The following is a 16,812-nucleotide window of genomic DNA, read 5'->3' as shown; positions in this document are numbered from 1 at the left end:
AAGTTCTAGAATGTTCACTTTGCTTCATTTTTATAATCATAATACTAAGGTAAACAGGCAGAGTGTTATCACTGTTCTACAGATGAAGAAACCTAGAGAATCAAAATGGGGATATGAAAAGGATTCCCTGTGGAAATTTAATAAGAATGTATGATATTTATCATTCCAAAACAGGTAACTCACCTTGGCCAATATCCTGATATCAAAACCTCCTACTAAGCCAGAAGGGAAAGGGAGGGGCCCAACATCTCCAGAGGCATAAACCAGACCAAGGCCCAGCAGCCACCCGAGGGGCTCCAATTAGAGGAATACATCAGAATATGTGTGGCAGAGGAGGGTCATGGGTACCACTGAGAGGCCTAAGGTATAGCAAAAGCAGTTAAGAAAAAAAAAGGGGGGGGGGCAGGTGAGGGCATTAAACATGGTCAACAGGCAAAGAATACTGAGAAACCTCAGGCTTTCTTTCAAGGGACACTTGCACCAGGTCTAAAGAGCAAAAGTCGGCAACCCTCACACACCAGGACTACCAGCTTGCCTAGACCCAGGACAGCAGACCTTCCAACAAGACCCAAGGAAGCACACTAGAAAGGCTGCAATCCCAGAAGGCTAAAAGACGGGTAATGGGAAGCAGGACTGCCTCTACTGCTCCGGCAAAGTGCTTACAGGGTTAAGTGAGTTCTTCCTGGGCCCATGTAAAAGAAGAGGGACACAAGGCATCTGTCATGGGCTTAAGAACTTTCCTTAAGAACGTTCACGTTTATTGGCATTTGACCCAGAGTCCTACCCATGGGTCAGGGCACAGACCTGGTCTCCTACCCCCCCATTCATTTCGGTCTCTGTCAGTACACAAGCCCAAACCACCCCACCCCCATCAGAAATCCAAAGGTAAAATGACCCAGGGACACGCTGTGCTCTCTCAACAGTCTGCTGAGTCTCAGAACTGGAGGGTGGGGAGTATCTGAAGTTCTGCTCCTTTAGTTCCAGAACAAAAAATAAGCAGATGCAAGAGGTGAGGAGCAAAGATGCTGGCGGCCACACATCTTGCTAGGTCTTTATAGCTGTGTCTCTGGATTTGTAGGCCACTCCTCGACTTTTCAGCTCTCGCACAATTCCTGCAGCAGGAAAAGAAACAGCTCTGTGAGGGGGGAAGATTCCAAAGGGCTAAGAAAGGTCCTTCTACTATCACTTTGGGTGGGGGAAGGGAGGAAGGAAGGAAGGTGCTCCTCAGCAAACTGGAGTCCTAGACAGCTCATCAACTGATGACTCAGGCACACGTTTGGCCATGACTTGGTAAGAATGAAAAGGAAAAGGGAGCCCCGTTGTAGTCACTGAAACCAAGGGTCCTAGACCCAAAATGCCTGGGTTCAAATTCTAGCTCCTCTCTTACTAGCAGGGTGACCCTGGGCAAGCTATTTAACCTCTGTGCCTCAGTTCTCTCACAGAGTTGGGAGGACTAGTGTGCAGTCACATAAAGGACTTCCAGGGAGCTTGGCGCAGTACGCGAACATCGGCTTGCTGTTCTGATAATTACCTTGGGGAAGGCGGCCAGTGACTGACACTGCATATACACCCGGCTTAAAGTTACCTAGGAGAGAAGAAAAGAGATGGCAGTGAGAGAGAATTAAGTCTAAAAACCAAATGGAGGTTTAAGCTAAAAAACGAAAGGAATGCTGCAACTCTTAAGAGAGGAGCAATCACGTCTTTGGGCTACAGTGTTAAATGACAGGGCACAGGATATTTTCTTCATGTTTCCTACAACCCATCTGTTTCATTTGGAGGCCACTTACCCGCTGATTTAAGACTGCCCCACTAGACCCGAGAGACAGCAACAACACAGCTAGGCCAGGATAAGGAGAAAGGGAGACACTTACTGACTCGCTGCCACTTGGAGACCCAGCTGTCCTCTGGACTCATCATCGCAATGATTCTGGGAAGGGAAAAGAAGCACAGTCAGCTGAGCCTCCCCTACTGGAGAAGAGAGAGATGGAGGAAAATGCCCACTTTACTCTTCCAGCCAGCAAAATAGTTCTAGGAGAGGAAATGCAGGAAAAAGCCAAGTAGTGAGTCTCTACTAGAAAGCAGGGGAAACAGACTACTAAATGCTGGGAAGGGGCTGATCTAAAGTTAGTACTGATGAAGGTTCTTTGCCTGCGAAGCATAGATCAGTCACCATTCCCAAAGGACTAGCTCACCAGGCTCAAAAAACATCGGGAGCCCCAGCCCAGATTCTCTGGGAAACAGGACAGCTTTAAAAATACGTGACTAACTACAGCCAACAGGACCACTAGGGGGCTGGGCCCCAATGCAAACGGCGGGTAAAAGAAAACCATGGGTCCTCCTACCAGAAGTAAGTTAGACTTGGCCAAGCTCTGCCTCTGATGAGCTGTAGAGCCTAACACACATATGGAGACCACTCTCAGAATTTCATGGGATGAAACTCAAAGACTGAGCTAATACAGGAAAAACAGCTAGCACAGAGTAGGTGCTAAATTAGCATTAGCTCTCCTTACTATCCTAATTGTTCTTCCCAGGATAGCTCTGATCCTAGTGCACAAGCAACAGAAAAGCCACTTAAGGGCTAGAAGGCTGACACTGGAGCTTGACAGGTAAGCATCAGGCACTTTCAGAAGCTACAGAGGTCATTTCTGTCATTCATTCATTCAATCAAATGCTTGCTGACTGCCTTCTGTGACAGGTATGCTCTAGGACACTGATACCTGCCAACATTTACCTTCTCGATAACCATTCTCTCCTCTCTTGGCAACAATCTTGGATTCTTATTTGGGGAGCCTCCCTCCCCATCCAAATCCTACATACTCAGCCATCTGCTGTGAGTGGAACTGATCCCACTCTCCAGGGTGGTGAAGTAGGGTAACACCTACCCTGGGCTGGCAGTTTAGTAAGTAGTGTGTTTAAGCCCAGTTTGTGTGTAAATCCTTTTTTAAAAAAAGATTTAAAGCACATATACAGGCTGCTCTCTGGACCAACAGTATGTTTTCTTCTGATCTTCATAAGCAACTTGTCTAGCCTTATAGTGCCTGTCACTCAACCTTATGATTTAACCTCAATAGCACCCCCACCATTCTCCAAACATACCCTGATTCTCCCACCCCATGATTTTGCTCAAGTCATTCCCTTCTTTAGTATGCTTTTTCTAAAATGTTCTCTTACCGCAATCTCCTCAGAGCTCCTGTACTTCTTAAAAGAGCCTGATTCACCTGGTATCTCCTCTGCTTCTAGCTGAGTTCATCTGGCCCTCCTCTGATCTCCTTTAGCCCCTGATATACCCATTTTCCAAAATCTAACTTGTGTCAGAATACACAAATAACTCAAATAACTCCTACAACTCAACAATAAAAAAGCCAAATAACCTACTTCCAAAGTGGGAAAAGCATTTGAACAGATATTTTTCTGAAGATATACAAATGGCCAATAAGCACATAAAAAAGATGCTTAACATCACTAATCATCAGGGGAAGGCAATCAAAACCTCAATAATACCACTCAAATCCAATAGGGTAGCTACTATCAAATCCTAAACAAAACACAAAACATAAGTAATAAATGTTGGCAAGGGTGTGGAAAAGCTGGAACCCCTGCACACTGCTGGTGGGAACATAAAGTGGTGCTGCTGCTGTGAAAAACACTATGGCAGTTCCTCTAAATGTTAAACATAGAACAACTCAGCAATTCCACTTCTGGATATATACCCTAAAGAAGTGAAAGCAGGGACTTGATCAGATATTTGTAAACCCATGTTCATAGCAGCATTATTCATGACAGCTACAAGACAGAAGCAACCCAAGTGTGTAACAACAGATGAATGAATAAAATATGCTATATACATATAATGGGATCACTCAGCTTAAAAAGAAAAGTCGGATGCATGCTAGGATATGGATAAACCTTAAAGATGTGATGCTAAATGAAATAAGTCAAGTACAAAAGGACAAATATTGTATGATTCGACTTACATGAATTATCTACAATATACTTCAAATTCATACAGAAGGAGGGGCATCTGGGTGGCTCAGTTGGTTAATCATCTGTCTTTGACTTGGGTCATGATTCTGGGGTCCTGGGATCCAGTCCCGTGTTGGGCTCCCTGCTCAGTGGAGAGCCTGCTTCTCCCTCTCTCTGTGCTGCTCCCCCTGCTTGTGGTCTCTCACCTCTGTCAAATAAATAAAATCTTAAAAAAAAAAAAATTCATACAGAGAGAAAGTAGAATGGTAGTTGGCAAGGACTGTGGAGCAGGGAAAATTAGATGAAAAAAGTTCTGGAGACAGATGGTAGTGACAGGTGCACAATGTGAAGATATTTAATACCACTGAATTCTACACTTAAAAATGGAGTTGAACAAGGGGCTCAATTCCAGGACCCTGGGATCATGACCTGAGCTGAAGGCAGATGCTTAACTGACTGAACCTCTGAGGAGCCTCTCTTTATTCATTTGTTAGCAATTTTGTTACAGTGCTAACAAATCAATGAAGGGACTGGAGTGTCTAACTGTGCATATACATGTGTAGGAAGTAAGGTTCCATGACAACAGCGTTTTTGCCCAATCTTTCATTCTTCCTTAGAGGAAGTCAAAGAAGGAATGGGTGGAGTTGGCCTCACCTTGAAGGAAGTTTAGTAAGTACCGTGTTTGAGCCCAGTTTGTGTAAATCATTTTCTTAAAAAAAGATTTAGAGAGGAGAGAGCATGCAGGCAGTGGAGGGACAGAGGGGAAGGGAGAATCTCAAGCAGACTCCCTCCTCACGGAGCACGTAGCCCAATGTGGGGCTCAATCTCATTACCCTGAGATCATGACCTGAACTGAAATCCAGAAATGGACGCTTAACTGACTGAGCCACTCAGGCATCCCTATGTGTAAATCCTTAATTGGCCTAGAGGCCAAAAGACACTTTATAATATCTTCTTAACCCCCAAAGAATACTGCCTTCTGGCTCCTACCTTAGGGGTAAAATAACCTGCGACCTGGCCACTTATGTTAGACTCATTTCCCCTTTTCCCCATTGGACAATCTCACCAAGGAAAACTTCTTATGGGGGTCTCTTAGATACATCTAAAAGCATCAGCTTTCAGGTAATAATTTACCATTACTGTACCTTAGCTTACCTTCATTTTCAGGTAGTGTCATCATGCATTCAACAAACATTTATTAGCCCTCTGCCACCTTCCAGGCCCTGTGCCAGATCATTTTTTAAATTTTTTTAACTTATATACATATATTTTAGTTTATATACATAAAATATATCTAAACATGTATATATATATAAAGATTTTATTTATTTACTCATGAAAGACACACACGCAGAGAGAGAGAGAGAGAGAGAGAGAGAGAAAGAGGCAGAGACACAGGCAAAGGAAGAAGCAGGCTCCACACAGGGAGCCCAGTGCAGGCGCTAAACCGCTGAGCCACCCAGGGATCCCCCATTTCTTTTTAAAAAGATTTTATTTGTGGGTTGCCTGGGTGGCTCAATGCTTGAGCATCTGCCTTTGGCTCAGGTTGTGATCCCAGGATCCTGGGATCAAGCCCCGCATCAGGTTCCCCACAGGGAGCCTGCTTTTCCCTCTGCCTGTGTCTCTACCTCTCTCTCTGTGTCTCTCATGAATAAATAAAAATATTTTTAAAAACAATAATAATAAAAAAGAAATTATTTTATACTCTTTCCCCTTGTTCTACATCTTGTCAATCTAGTATATATTTTACCGTTAGAGCATACTTGTTTGGACTAGCCACATCCTCAAAATAGCTTTGAGAACAACCAGGATTATAGTCTCAGTAGTCTGCTTCACATTTACTTGGTGGGGTGGGTATAGGAGTAACAAAGAAGCGAATGAAGGAATTTAAAGAAGCTTACCCATCAAAGGAAGAGCTGGTGCAGTCATATACCATCTCCCGGTTACCCTTCATCTGAAGGTATGCATCACAATTGTCACAACCGTCATATTCAAACTGGTCTATAGTCTGGGAGGGAGATAAAACGGGGTAGGGATGAACATAAACAAGGCCAAAAGAAGAAGTAGCTTTCTCCATACTTTTACCTGGTCAAGTAGAAGGCTCCCTATGTTGGTTGGCTCTGTCTCATCAGGTTCCCCACCTACCACTCCCACAGCCCCATTCCTAAAGTTCCACCCTCAAGTCTTCCCTCTCTTGTTCCTAACTGCGTTTTACCTATTCCTTTCCCTAGTCCCCTCAGGGTCAGGCATCCTCTCTGATTACTCTCCTCAGCTGCAGATCCCCACCCTCATCTGACTCCCAGTGGCCTTCGGTTTCAACAGATGTTCACCGAACGTCTGTTAAGGATCAGACCTGTGCTGAGGATTCAAAGGCATGTAAGACTCCCTGTGTTCCTACAGACTTAAACGATGGCCTCCAGCAGCTTCCCACACCCCCTGCCAAACCCGGGGTCCTGGACCTTACTTTTCGCTAACCCCCATCCCCCTTGCACCTTTTCCCCCAACCTGGATCCCCCATCGCCCCTACAACCAGCTCCCCGAAGGACACCTTGACCAGCGAACACAGCAAACAAGCCCGCAGATGCCGCAGGTCCTTCGGCACCGTCTCCAGCGCCATCCTCTCCGACAAAACAACCGCAAAGGACTGGGCCTCGGATTCCTCAGCCGCCGGAAGTAAACATCGAACTACCCAGAATGCCTTCCACTTCCGGTACATCGGACTTCCTCTTCCGGCGTGGGAAGCCGCAAGGCCCAGCCCTCCCCCCCGCCTAAGGAGATGGTTTCTCCCGCCTGGAGGCGGAGCCAGCCGGCAGTCACCTGGGCCGGCGCGCGCACCCGCCACCTGGGCCGGCGCGAGGGCGAGGCCCGCGCGGCCGTTGGGCCCGTGGGCAGGGCCGTGGGGGAGGGGCGGCGCGGCTGGCGCCTGCGCGGGAGCGTGCCGCGGCGCGAGCCGGAAGCCGGCGGCGCGGGCCGTTTGATCCTGGCGGCTGGCGGCCGGCCGCCGCTCCCCTTCGGAGGTTCCCGGATGCCAGCCGAGATTCCTTTTTGTCTTCCCGTTTTAAAAGCGTAGGACCGGAGAGTCCGCTGTCTCCCTCTGGGTTCTCTCTGCGGAGCGGGAAAGAAATCGGGGACAGCCCCTCTGCTTCCTGGGAGCAGTGCAGGGTTTCCGCTTGCCGTCGGCGGGAATGCTGGCCTGGGAGCCCAGGGCGCGCAACAGGCGTATTTAATTAATTATCGTTTAATTTTTTTTCGTTTAATTTTTTTTAATGTATTTTCCTTGTTCCGGCTGATGATTTAGGCTTTGTGCAGCTTTTAGCATTGAGACAGTTCCTTCACTTGAGAACATCTGTGGGGGATAGCAGATCTTGTGTCTTTTTTTTTTTTTTTTTTTCATCCTTTAGAAAGCAAGATACTTCTTTGCTCTCTGGTTCAAAGCTGGGCTACGGACAAGGACCGGCGCTGTGAAACCTTTCCAGAAGAAGGGGAAACGTGCTTTGTGAGGCCGGCCGGGAGCTAGGGCCGCCCAGGCTGTGTGGAATTCGTGGCAATTCAGCACCAGCCCTGGATCCTCACAGTCGCCCCACGAGAAGGCGGAGCACAGTGGTGTTTATCAGAGTTGGAGCTCCGGGATATAAATAGATGGTTTCAGACCCTGCTACTCTATCCTCCCAACCAGGCCTCCCAACCGAAACTGGCTTTTTCAAGGGGGCCTGCTGCTGTTCGTGCCCGGGCCGTGCTGTGTTCAGATGGGCTCTGTGATGGGTTAGGATGTCCTCCAGCCCTGGATACTTACTTCCCACCTCCAAACTTGCTTTCAGGCTGGTCTCAGGGGAGCCCTGCAACACCTCTGTGAAGCAGGCCAATTTTATGGGTGGGAAAAGCGAGGGTATTTGCCCAAGGTCACAAAGTCACAGGAGTGTGAAGTAAGAGGTACAATAATAATACCGATAATGACTGGACCACAGAATCTAGTCATGCTTCCCTCCACCCTTCCTTGATCTCCCTAACCCATGCTTTTAGGGGCTTACAAGCCAATTCTTGTTACCTAACCCACCACTCTGTTCTGTCCTGTCATAAAATCAGAGCCTGGCCTCAGATACCAGAAATCACGTATTTCTGTCAATGTAAACGATTGAAATTGTTACCCTAAGTGATAGTCATGACAACAAAACCACAAGACCAGACCACATTTATGGATAAATATATTAGCAAATAAATACATTTCTCAACATAGTGCCTGATTCAAGCGTCTTTCTGTCTGGTTCAGATATAAATACCCATGTGGGTGCCTAGGTGCTACTTCCCCCACTGACTTTGAGGGAAGAAGATTCCCAGGTAGGGTCCTGTGCCCACTTTGCTCCCACATTCACATTCCAAATGGGATAATGCCTGAGGAGCCAGCAATGGTCCAGCTGCCCTGGGGTGAATATCACCCTCAGGAGGCCCCTCAGCCCTTGTCCACAGGGTACCAGCTACCCACACCAGAGGTCTTGCATGTACAACCTCTTGCATGCACACCTTGCTGGGTGTCCCTGGCCTCTATGGCTTATAATGGGAAGCTGGGCCTTGGAGCCATCTAAACCCAAATGTCCCAGTTTGCTTTTTCTTTGTTTCCCCCTGTTCCTCATCCCAGCTCTGACAGAAAACTCCCAGAGAAGAATCTGTTGTTGTCCTTGTTCAGCTGTAATTCTGTCTTTTCTACCTTCATTCTGTCCTCCCTCCCTCTTCTGGATGAAATCCAGCAGAAGTCCTATTCTTTCCACCTACTTTGGGACTTTGAGATAGGCAATCTCCAGGAAGGAATTATTCCCTCCCCACTACCTCTACTCCCAGCCCCCAGAGGAGCTGGAGCTGCTGGAGTGACAAGGGAGTTTGAGAGTCAGAGGTTTTTCATCCCTGGTTCTTCAAGGTGCTGCACCATTTCAGGGACAGGACTCCACACCCAGCTTCCCAGAGCCTCCCCTCAGACTTAATATAGGGGATCTGACAAAGACAAGAAGGGGAAACCATTCTCCCTGATGCACCAGGACAGGCATTGCCTGGAGAAGCTTCAGAGCCTCTCGTTTTAGGCTCAGGGCTCACCTATGTTCCTAATCCTTTTGCAAAGAAGGAAAATGATAAAAGCCACGGTTGCTGCTGATGCAGCAGCTTTACTGAGGAGTCAACACTGGTGTGCAGGACTCACCCAAGAAAGGAGGTAAGAAGGACCCAGTGGCAGGTATACACATGAAACTTGGGATGAGGAAGACCTGCTGGGCCTGGGGAAAGGAGCAGCACCTTTATAACACCTATCTACCCATACCTAGCTTCCTGCTCCTACAAAACAGCCTTTAAGGGAGCCAGCCCACATAGACAGTAGCTGGTTGCCTGGCTGGACACAGACTTGCTGCAAGGCAGATGTATTCTGCACACAAGGTCCAGAGCTGGGAGCAGGGCATGCCTCCTGCCACCCACCATCACCACTCCTCTTCCAGAGGTTCCAGGAAGTATGGCAAAAAAAAAAAAAAAAAGAGGGGGTGTTTTCTGAGGTCCTTTCTTCTCTCAGGAGCAGGACTCTGTGCCAGGTAGGGCCTGAGTCATCCGGAGCATACTCTTGGTTCAAGCTAGGTCTGAGCATCTCACACAGCCTGTTCACACAGCTAGCTCTTCAATCTCCTCCTCTGAGCCTGCATTTAGAGAGAGGGGAGGAAAATGGTAAGTGAGGGTCAGGCAGCCTCTTTCCTGTTCCACCTGCAAGTGAGTATGGCTGGGAGAGAACCATAGAGAGGGAGGAGCAAGGAATGTGTCCAGAAGGGGTAATTAGATTGAAAGCTGGGAGGGGCCCCAGTTGGGATACAGGGGAGGGAGGGAAGCTAAAGAAAGAGAAACATATATAGCAACCAACGTGTTGCAAATACTTACTATTTGCTCATTAATCCAATAAATACTTATTAAGCACTTGTGAATCTGACCTGTTACCATGTGCCACACTGAAGAATAAGCAGGGACTTGATGATCTTGTAGAAGAGAAGATGTGTATGCAAAGGGAAATTATGCAGTGTGACAGGACTGGATCATAAGACCTTTCCTGGGAAGGGGACAGATCATGTTCAAGTGGAGCAATCAGGAAGGGCTTCCTGAAAGTGAAAATAAATGGGCTGGTCCTGCAGAAATAGATAAGAATTGGATTTATGGGGGGTACCTGGGTGGCCCAGTGGTTGAGCATCTGCCTTTGGCTCAGGTCATGATCCAGGGGTCCTGGGATTGAGTCCCACAAGGGGCTCCCCGCAGGGAGCCAGCTTCTCCCTCTGCCTATGTCTCTGCCTTTCTCTCTGTGTCTCTCATGAATTTAAAAACAAAAACAAAAAGAATTGGATTTATGGGAATAGAGAGGCAGCAGAACATTCTGGGTTATAGGGACTACAAGAAGTACTTACTAGGTTTGGCTAAAGCATGGGGCTGGGGAAGAGTGAAAAGGTTGGGGAAGGAAGACGGGCTAGCTGGTGCTAGAGTCTTGAAGGCTAAACAGGCTCAGTTTTTCTTTACTGTGGACAAAATAGAACATTTGGAAATTTCTGGACAGTTTATTTGAGGAAGATGAGACTGGCAGCAGTAGGTGAGCAGGGTAGCTGTGCTGCATGACTCTACGGGACACAATGCTGTATGTGCAGTGCCTAGCCTTCATGGCCCTGTAAGAGGGGAGGGAGGAGCTAAGAGCTCCTGCCTTGATCTTTAGGCTGCATCTAAGACATGGGCAGGGGCCATGAATTCTGAAGGAGAAGGTAAAAAAAACTATCAGGGATAGAGTTAACAGAAACTGGCACTGACTGGATTTGAGGAACACGGAAGAGGGAGGCATTGAAACCAGTTCTAAGTATGGGAGAGAGAGGAGGCAGTGGTCAGGCACCAGCAGCCCTCAAAGCACACACATGATAGGGTCCAAATGGATCACCCACACATGGCCAAAGCTTGCTCTACATGGCTCTAAGGAAGTAATTATTTTCTCTGCTGTGACTGTGTACATGCCCGTGACCCCACAGACCTGTATCTCCTGGTTGACAAGTTCCATGTCCTCAGAGCCTAGCCTGGAACCTAGCACATAGCAAGCATACAATATAGGAAGGAAAAAGGAGGGAAGTAGTGAATGAATGAATGATAACAGCTGTTGGTCTTGACTGTAGGATTCTTAGATTGTGACGCCTTATATTTCAGGACCTCTGGGTTCCCTTTTGGGGTGCCCAGTGATAGCTGTAGGCAAAGAGCTGTGTCATCTACACCATGGGAGATGATGGGGAAAATGGGAAAGTGGAGGGGCTGCTCTGGAGGAGGAAGAGGAGGATTTGAGCAAGAGAAAACTGAGGATTTACATTATCACCATTGGTCATAATACAGTATCAGGGATGCACTTGAGGACCCAGGAAAATGAGGCTGGTCTTATTAACAAGGGTGCTTAGAAGGGAAGCCTTAGTTGTCCTTTACCCCAGGGGAAGAAGAGAAAACCTAAAGACCCACAGGGTTGCTGGGAGCCATCCATGATCTATCTTTCTTTTCTTTTCTTTTCTTTTCTTTTCTTTTCTTTTCTTTTCTTTTCTTTTCTTTTTTTCCTTTCCTTTCCTTTCCTTTCCTTTCCTTTCCTTTCCTTTCCTTTCCTTTCCTTTCTTTCTTTCTTTCTTTCTTTCTTTCTTTCTTTCTTTCTTTCTTTCTTTCTTTCTTTCTCTTTCTTTCTTTCTTTCTTTCTTTCTTTCTTTCTTTCTTTTCTTTCTCTCTCTTTCTCTTTCTCTCTTTCTTTCTTTCTTTCTTTCTTTCTTTCTTTCTTTCTTTCTTTCCCTTAATTACATAGCTCTTCTCATATGGCCTACTGTTATGGATATCTGCAGTTATTTCTCCTACAAGACTTCATATTGCCTAGGATTATGGCTATCAGTAATTATTTCTCCATGCTGTACTCAAGAGCAAGGAACACTTCTTGGCCTTCTTTGTAGTTAAAGCCAGAAAATTGGTGGCTCAGTCAGTTATGCATCTGACTCTTGGTTTCGACTTAGGTCATGATCTCAGGGTCATGGCGTGGAGCCCCCAGTTGGACTCTATTATTAGCAGGGAGTCTGCTTGAAGATTCTTTCTCTCTGCCCCTCCCTACTCTCTCATAAATCAATAAATCAATCAATCTTTAAAGCTGATCGTTGAAGTGTGTGCATTGGTACAGCTTTACTAATTATTAAAATATTGAAACACTTACATTTGAGCTGTTGCCCCAAACCCCCCCAAGTGCTTTCTGATATTTCATCTATACTGGCACTTCCCCCTGAGACCTCCCTATGGTCTGGCAACCACAGGAGTAACACCTGGCAGAGTCAGAGTACTTCAGCCAGTATCCTACACTATGCTTGTTGTTCAGTATTTTTAATGTTACCCCATTTGTACCCTTCTCAGCTTCTGTCAACCTGTTATTGGCTGACTTCACCCATTCTACAATAACCTCCAGTTATCCTCTCCCCACCACACCCTCTTCCCCTGAAAACTCACCAGGCTGGGCTGGCGGCACCTGGCAGTGTGGGTAAGGGCATGGCCTGCCCTCTGGGGTGCCAGAACTCCGTTCAGAAGGCCCCTCTCCTGGTGGGTGTGGACCCAGGGACTGGCGTGGAGTCAGACACAACCACACTGGCTGTGAACTTGAGTAACAAGGGCCTGAAGAATCTGGTAGCAGCCTCCTGTCGAGGCCTGGAGGTCCAAAGATCAGTGGGTGGGCCTCTGGGGACCAAGGGTATGCCAGGTTGGTACTGTAATGGGGAAAAATCTGGCAACCTGGGTGTGCAGTCAAGTCCTGGGGCTGAGAGGCTGGTGGGGGCTCTGAGAGGCCCCCCCGCCTTTTCCTCTGTGGGTGTCGAACAGGGAGGCTGGATTTCTGCAAATGTAAGAGGCTGCTGGGACTCGAGTTGGGGGCATCAGCTGGGCCTGGGGCTGCCTCCATGTGGGCCCTGGACCTTTGTGGGTTGGAGAGCTGCCCTGAAGGGGCAGTTGGGTGGGATCTGGCAGCTTGCTGATCAGGGGAAGGTGGCTCTGGCTGGGGCTGTGTCTGAGGAACGGGAGGCCTGGCCTGGGGGGCCCCAGTCTCTGGGCCAGGCTTCCGGCCATGCCATTGGAAGCGTTTTTTGTAGTGGTGATGCCGGTGGCGGTGGTAGTGGACATGGCTGGGAGCCTGGGCTTCCCCTGTGGGCACCACTGAGTCCAAAGAACGGGGCCGACAGGTCACACTAGGCTGAGTCTCCTCCTCCCGCAGCTCCCCCTCCGGGCTGCAGTATACCAAGGGGTCAAAGTCACTGCTCAGGGAGCTGCGGAAGGTAGAACTGCTGCCATGGATGCCCTGAAGACTGATGTCCGTGCAGTTTACCACTGAGTCACTTGAAGAGCCATGGCAGGGCCCTGAACTGGAGTCACTGGCTGGCCCATCTGCCAGGTAGCCACTGCGTTCTGTGCGGTAGCTTTCTCCAGAGCCGCTGCTGTCATGAGGCCTGGCCCGGCGTGGGGGTGCTGGGCAAGCAGAGGGATGCTGTGAGGTACATCGGAGGTGGTTCAGCCCCCAGCCTGGTGCATAGGGGTGCTGGGCCACTGCCAGGCGCTGCTGCTCACCCAGAGCCCTGGGATGTGCAGCTCTGGGGAGGCGATGGTGCCGGGGGGCCGTGCCTGGCTCCTGTGATGTTAGGAAGGGACCAGGTCGTGGGGGCCGAGACACTGTACTCCGGGAAGGGCCCAAGAGGTAGGCAGCAGGTAGGTGGTAGTGGGCATGGCCAGGATGCTGCCGAATGAGGTGGAGTCTGCGGCCTGGTTCCTGGTAAGATCGAGAGGGTCCCAGGGACTGAGAAAACGAATCTCCCTCTGGAAGAAAAAGAACCAAGAGCATAGGTGTTTGCCTCCACAAACCTATGGAGGGTGTATTCAGAAAAGTATGGCTGTAGCACACCTATTGGAGCCCACATAGCCTGTGTGTTCAGTCAGAGTTGGGGAACCAAGCACTTTCCTAATCTGCCTGTGGCCCGAGGCACCCTGGGCTCCTTCCAGACATCCCTCCTGGGGAGCTCCCCTGTGCATGTCCTTCCCTACTCTTCCCACCAGTCCATGTGGGGCTCTTTCACTCAGGGCCCCCACTAGCCCCTGGTGTACCTTTGGGTAAATTAGAAAAAGGCTCTCTCTCCTCAAGATACTTTACTTTCATCTTTTAGGAAATTTTCATAATATCCTGGTTTAGTTAGAATAAGATACTTTATTGCCAGAAAATCAAAATTATAAATATACAAACTACCCAGATTTAGAATCAACAAGGTTGTCATAAAAATACAATTTTGAAAGTAGTAAGTTTACAAGGTGAATGGTGTCCCCCCCCCCCCCCCCCCCCGCCCTTCATCTTAGGTACTCTTGAGCAGTGCACAGCTTAAAGAATGATAAGGGCAGACCTGTTTTCTTCCCAGCCTCAAGGCAGAACCTCTCGTCAAAGGGCTGCCTTGTCCTAGAACCATTTGGCTGAACATACGGGAGTGTTTGGCCCCCCTCCTACCTATGATGTTGAACATGCAGAGAGGGCATGTCCGATGCTGATGTAGCCAGGGGTCCACACACACACGATGGAACTCATGGAGGCAGGAAATGATCCGTAGCTCCTGCAGAACACAAGGGGGTCCAAACCAAAGTTATCTGTCAACAGCAGCAACCAGGATTCCCCTGACTCCCTCTGGCTTCTCCTTCTTGTAAAATACCACATAACAGAATAGAAACAGTAAGGGCTTTGGTATCAGGTAAACCTGGATTTTGCCACTTAGCTGAATGACCTTGGGCAAGTTCCTTAACAGATAATTTTCTGCTCTAAAAGGAAGATTAAAAAACCTAATCTACCCCCACCCTGCATTGTCATGAGGCTAAAATGAGGTAATGCATCTAAAGTGCCCACTGCAGAGCCTGGCACACATGGTACACACTCAACACACAAAGTTCTCTTTCCCTGGAAGACCAGAAAAATAACCGGACTTCAAGGCTATCCCCTATCTCTACTTCATGCAAGATATATAGGACACAGATGCAACCAGAGCACCCACATCAGCCTTAAGTGCCTCCTCCAGCCTCCTGTGCTACTGCTTCTCTCCCCAGCCTGGTCATAGAGGTCAACCACAAGCCCTGCCTTACCTGGCCCTCAGAGAACTCCTCCAGGCAAATGGCACACACGGGGGCAGAGTTACAGCTGCTACTCGAGTCTGGCCACTCAGCCCGAGCCCTCTTGCAGCTGGCCCGGTACCTCCTGGTGGCCAGCTGGCTGATGGCCCAGGCTGTTCGCTGTTGAAGGGGATCCTGGGAAGATGGGTGGGGTTCAGAAGAGGTAAGGGCTCCTTTTCCCTCACCATGGGATCTCGGGACTTTGGTGTATACTTGGTTCCCAGTCACACAGTTAGATCACATCGTCAATTGACAACCCCTAGGAGTCTGTCCCCTTCAAGCTCATACATGGCTCTGCCAAGTAGGCCAAGCCCTCCCACCCCACTCCCTCATTCTACTATCAAGCTTTCTTTTCCTCGATGACCCAGGAGAGAAATTTTTCATCCAACTGTCTGCTTGACATCTTAACTTAGATATCTAATAGGCCCATTAAACTTAATTCCTAATCCCATTAACTTCCCAACACCACACCCATCCTCTTCACTTAAAACTTACTACTTCTGCTCAAAACCCTCCAGTAGCTTCTCTTTCACCCAGAGTGAAAAACACAGTCCTGCCCATGGCCTCAAAAGTCCAGTCAACTCCTGTCCTCACCTTCTTCTCTGCCCTCTCACTCACTCTCTTCTGGCCACAGGCCCCCTAGCTGTTCCTCAGACATACTGGGCACACTTCTGCCTCAAGGCCTCTGCCTCTACTGTGCTTCCTATCTGATCACACTCTCCCCAGATTTCTGCACATACCACCCCCTTCACCCACTTAGGGTCTTTCCTGTAAATGTCATTCTCTCAGTGAAGCCTTCTCTGGCTTTGCTTTTAAAAAATAACCCTGTCCCTTTATATTCCCTCTTCCCTCTTCTATTTTATTTTTCTCCCTGGCACATACCACCATCCAAAATACTACATATTTTATTTATTTTGTTTATTGCTTGTCTTTTCCCAATAGAATTAAAGGTCCCTGAGGGAAGGGATTTTCTGTCTTTTTGTTCACTGTTCCAACACCTGGAACAGTGCCTGACCCATACGAGGAACTGTCTATATTTGCCGAATAAATAAATGAATAGGTCAGCCTATGTGAAGAAGCTGCTGGAGATCAACAAGTTGGATGCCAGGGTGTTTAGACATAAACTGTTTCAAGAGCATAAGGTACCTTCTTTCTTCCCTTTCCCCTTCCTGCTCTTTATCCTCCCTCACACATGAACATGCCCACTTCCACCAGGGAACCCTCCCTGCTCACCGGCCTGCTGTGTTGAGGGCGGCACCGGATACGCAGCACTGAAGCCAGGATGACCACAAAGATGGTGCCCACCACTGTCAGGAGGATCCACACATCATAATCTGGCTAGGGGAGTGAGCAGAGATGGAAAGAATCATGCTTCTGGAAGGAGCCAATTTGGGAGAAACTCAGGTATCCAGGAGACAGACAGCTAGAGGTCCCCTCAAGTCTTCCAGCAGAGGGGATGAGGTGGGGAGGAGCCTGTAGGTGGGGTTAGGTGGTCCCTCTCTGTCCATGGGCACTCCTGGGAGAGGGTCCTCCAGATGTCAGCTGTGAGAGGTACTATGTGAAGACCTGTATGCTTGGGGGAAAGAGGAAAGGGACCCCTCTGCTTAGTGAGAGCCTCCCAGTGACAAGCTGGGTGAAATTTCTCGCCAGTGGAGAAACACCAGCCAGGTT

At 48.4% G+C, this 16,812-nt stretch overlaps 2 protein-coding genes and 1 long non-coding RNA gene across 13 annotated transcripts in view; 1 reads left to right on the top strand and 2 right to left on the bottom strand.

Annotated features, from left to right (window-relative positions):
• Positions 1–720: 720 nt before the first annotated feature.
• SUPT4H1 (SPT4 homolog, DSIF elongation factor subunit) lies at positions 721–6,701 on the bottom strand. Its single transcript, XM_072779833.1, has 5 exons — positions 6,512–6,701; positions 5,865–5,971; positions 1,872–1,927; positions 1,532–1,585; positions 721–1,112 (listed from the first exon to the last, which is right to left on the bottom strand). Exons 1-5 carry the CDS (start codon positions 6,677–6,679, stop codon positions 1,045–1,047), a joined length of 453 nt encoding a protein of 150 aa, XP_072635934.1. The 5' UTR covers positions 6,680–6,701; the 3' UTR covers positions 721–1,044.
• LOC140606430 (uncharacterized) lies at positions 5,961–8,592 on the top strand. Of its 2 annotated transcripts, none has more exons than XR_012008743.1 (3): positions 5,961–6,339; positions 6,497–6,673; positions 7,365–8,592. It is a non-coding gene; the product is annotated as an uncharacterized lncRNA (long non-coding RNA). The 2 variants fall into 2 exon arrangements; XR_012008742.1 differs by having other exon boundaries at positions 5,967–6,335.
• Positions 7,675–16,812, bottom strand: part of RNF43 (ring finger protein 43) — a 67,181-nt gene continuing 58,043 nt past the window's right edge. For all 10 annotated transcript variants that reach the window (XM_072779822.1, XM_072779821.1, XM_072779824.1 and 7 more), the window contains 5 exons: positions 16,375–16,479; positions 15,115–15,276; positions 14,492–14,594; positions 12,466–13,815; positions 7,675–9,629 (listed from right to left, as the gene is read on the bottom strand). In XM_072779822.1, coding sequence (XP_072635923.1) covers positions 9,595–9,629; positions 12,466–13,815; positions 14,492–14,594; positions 15,115–15,276; positions 16,375–16,479 — 1,755 coding nt within the window. In that variant the 3' untranslated portion in view covers positions 7,675–9,594. The remainder of the gene's footprint in view (positions 9,630–12,465; positions 13,816–14,491; positions 14,595–15,114; positions 15,277–16,374; positions 16,480–16,812) is intronic.

Source organism: Canis lupus, chromosome 16 (assembly GCF_048164855.1).
Source record: "Canis lupus baileyi chromosome 16, mCanLup2.hap1, whole genome shotgun sequence".
Lineage (NCBI taxonomy): Eukaryota > Metazoa > Chordata > Mammalia > Carnivora > Canidae > Canis > Canis lupus.
The sequence above is the reverse complement of the archived record's forward strand: the minus strand, read 5'-3'. Positions and strand labels throughout refer to the sequence as shown.

Bases quoted from the DNA above. Each gene is read 5' to 3' on its own strand.
- SUPT4H1 (XM_072779833.1), bottom strand. From the start codon at position 6,679: ATGTACCGGAAGTGGAAGGCATTCTGGGTAGTTCGATGTTTACTTCCG. The intron at 1,928-5,864 runs GTAAGCTTCTTT...TTCCCTTCCCAG, and splicing joins ACCAGCTCTTCCTTTGATGG to AATCATTGCGATGATGAGTC. The intron at 1,113-1,531 runs GTAATTATCAGA...TTCCTGCTGCAG, and splicing joins CACTGGCCGCCTTCCCCAAG to GAATTGTGCGAGAGCTGAAA.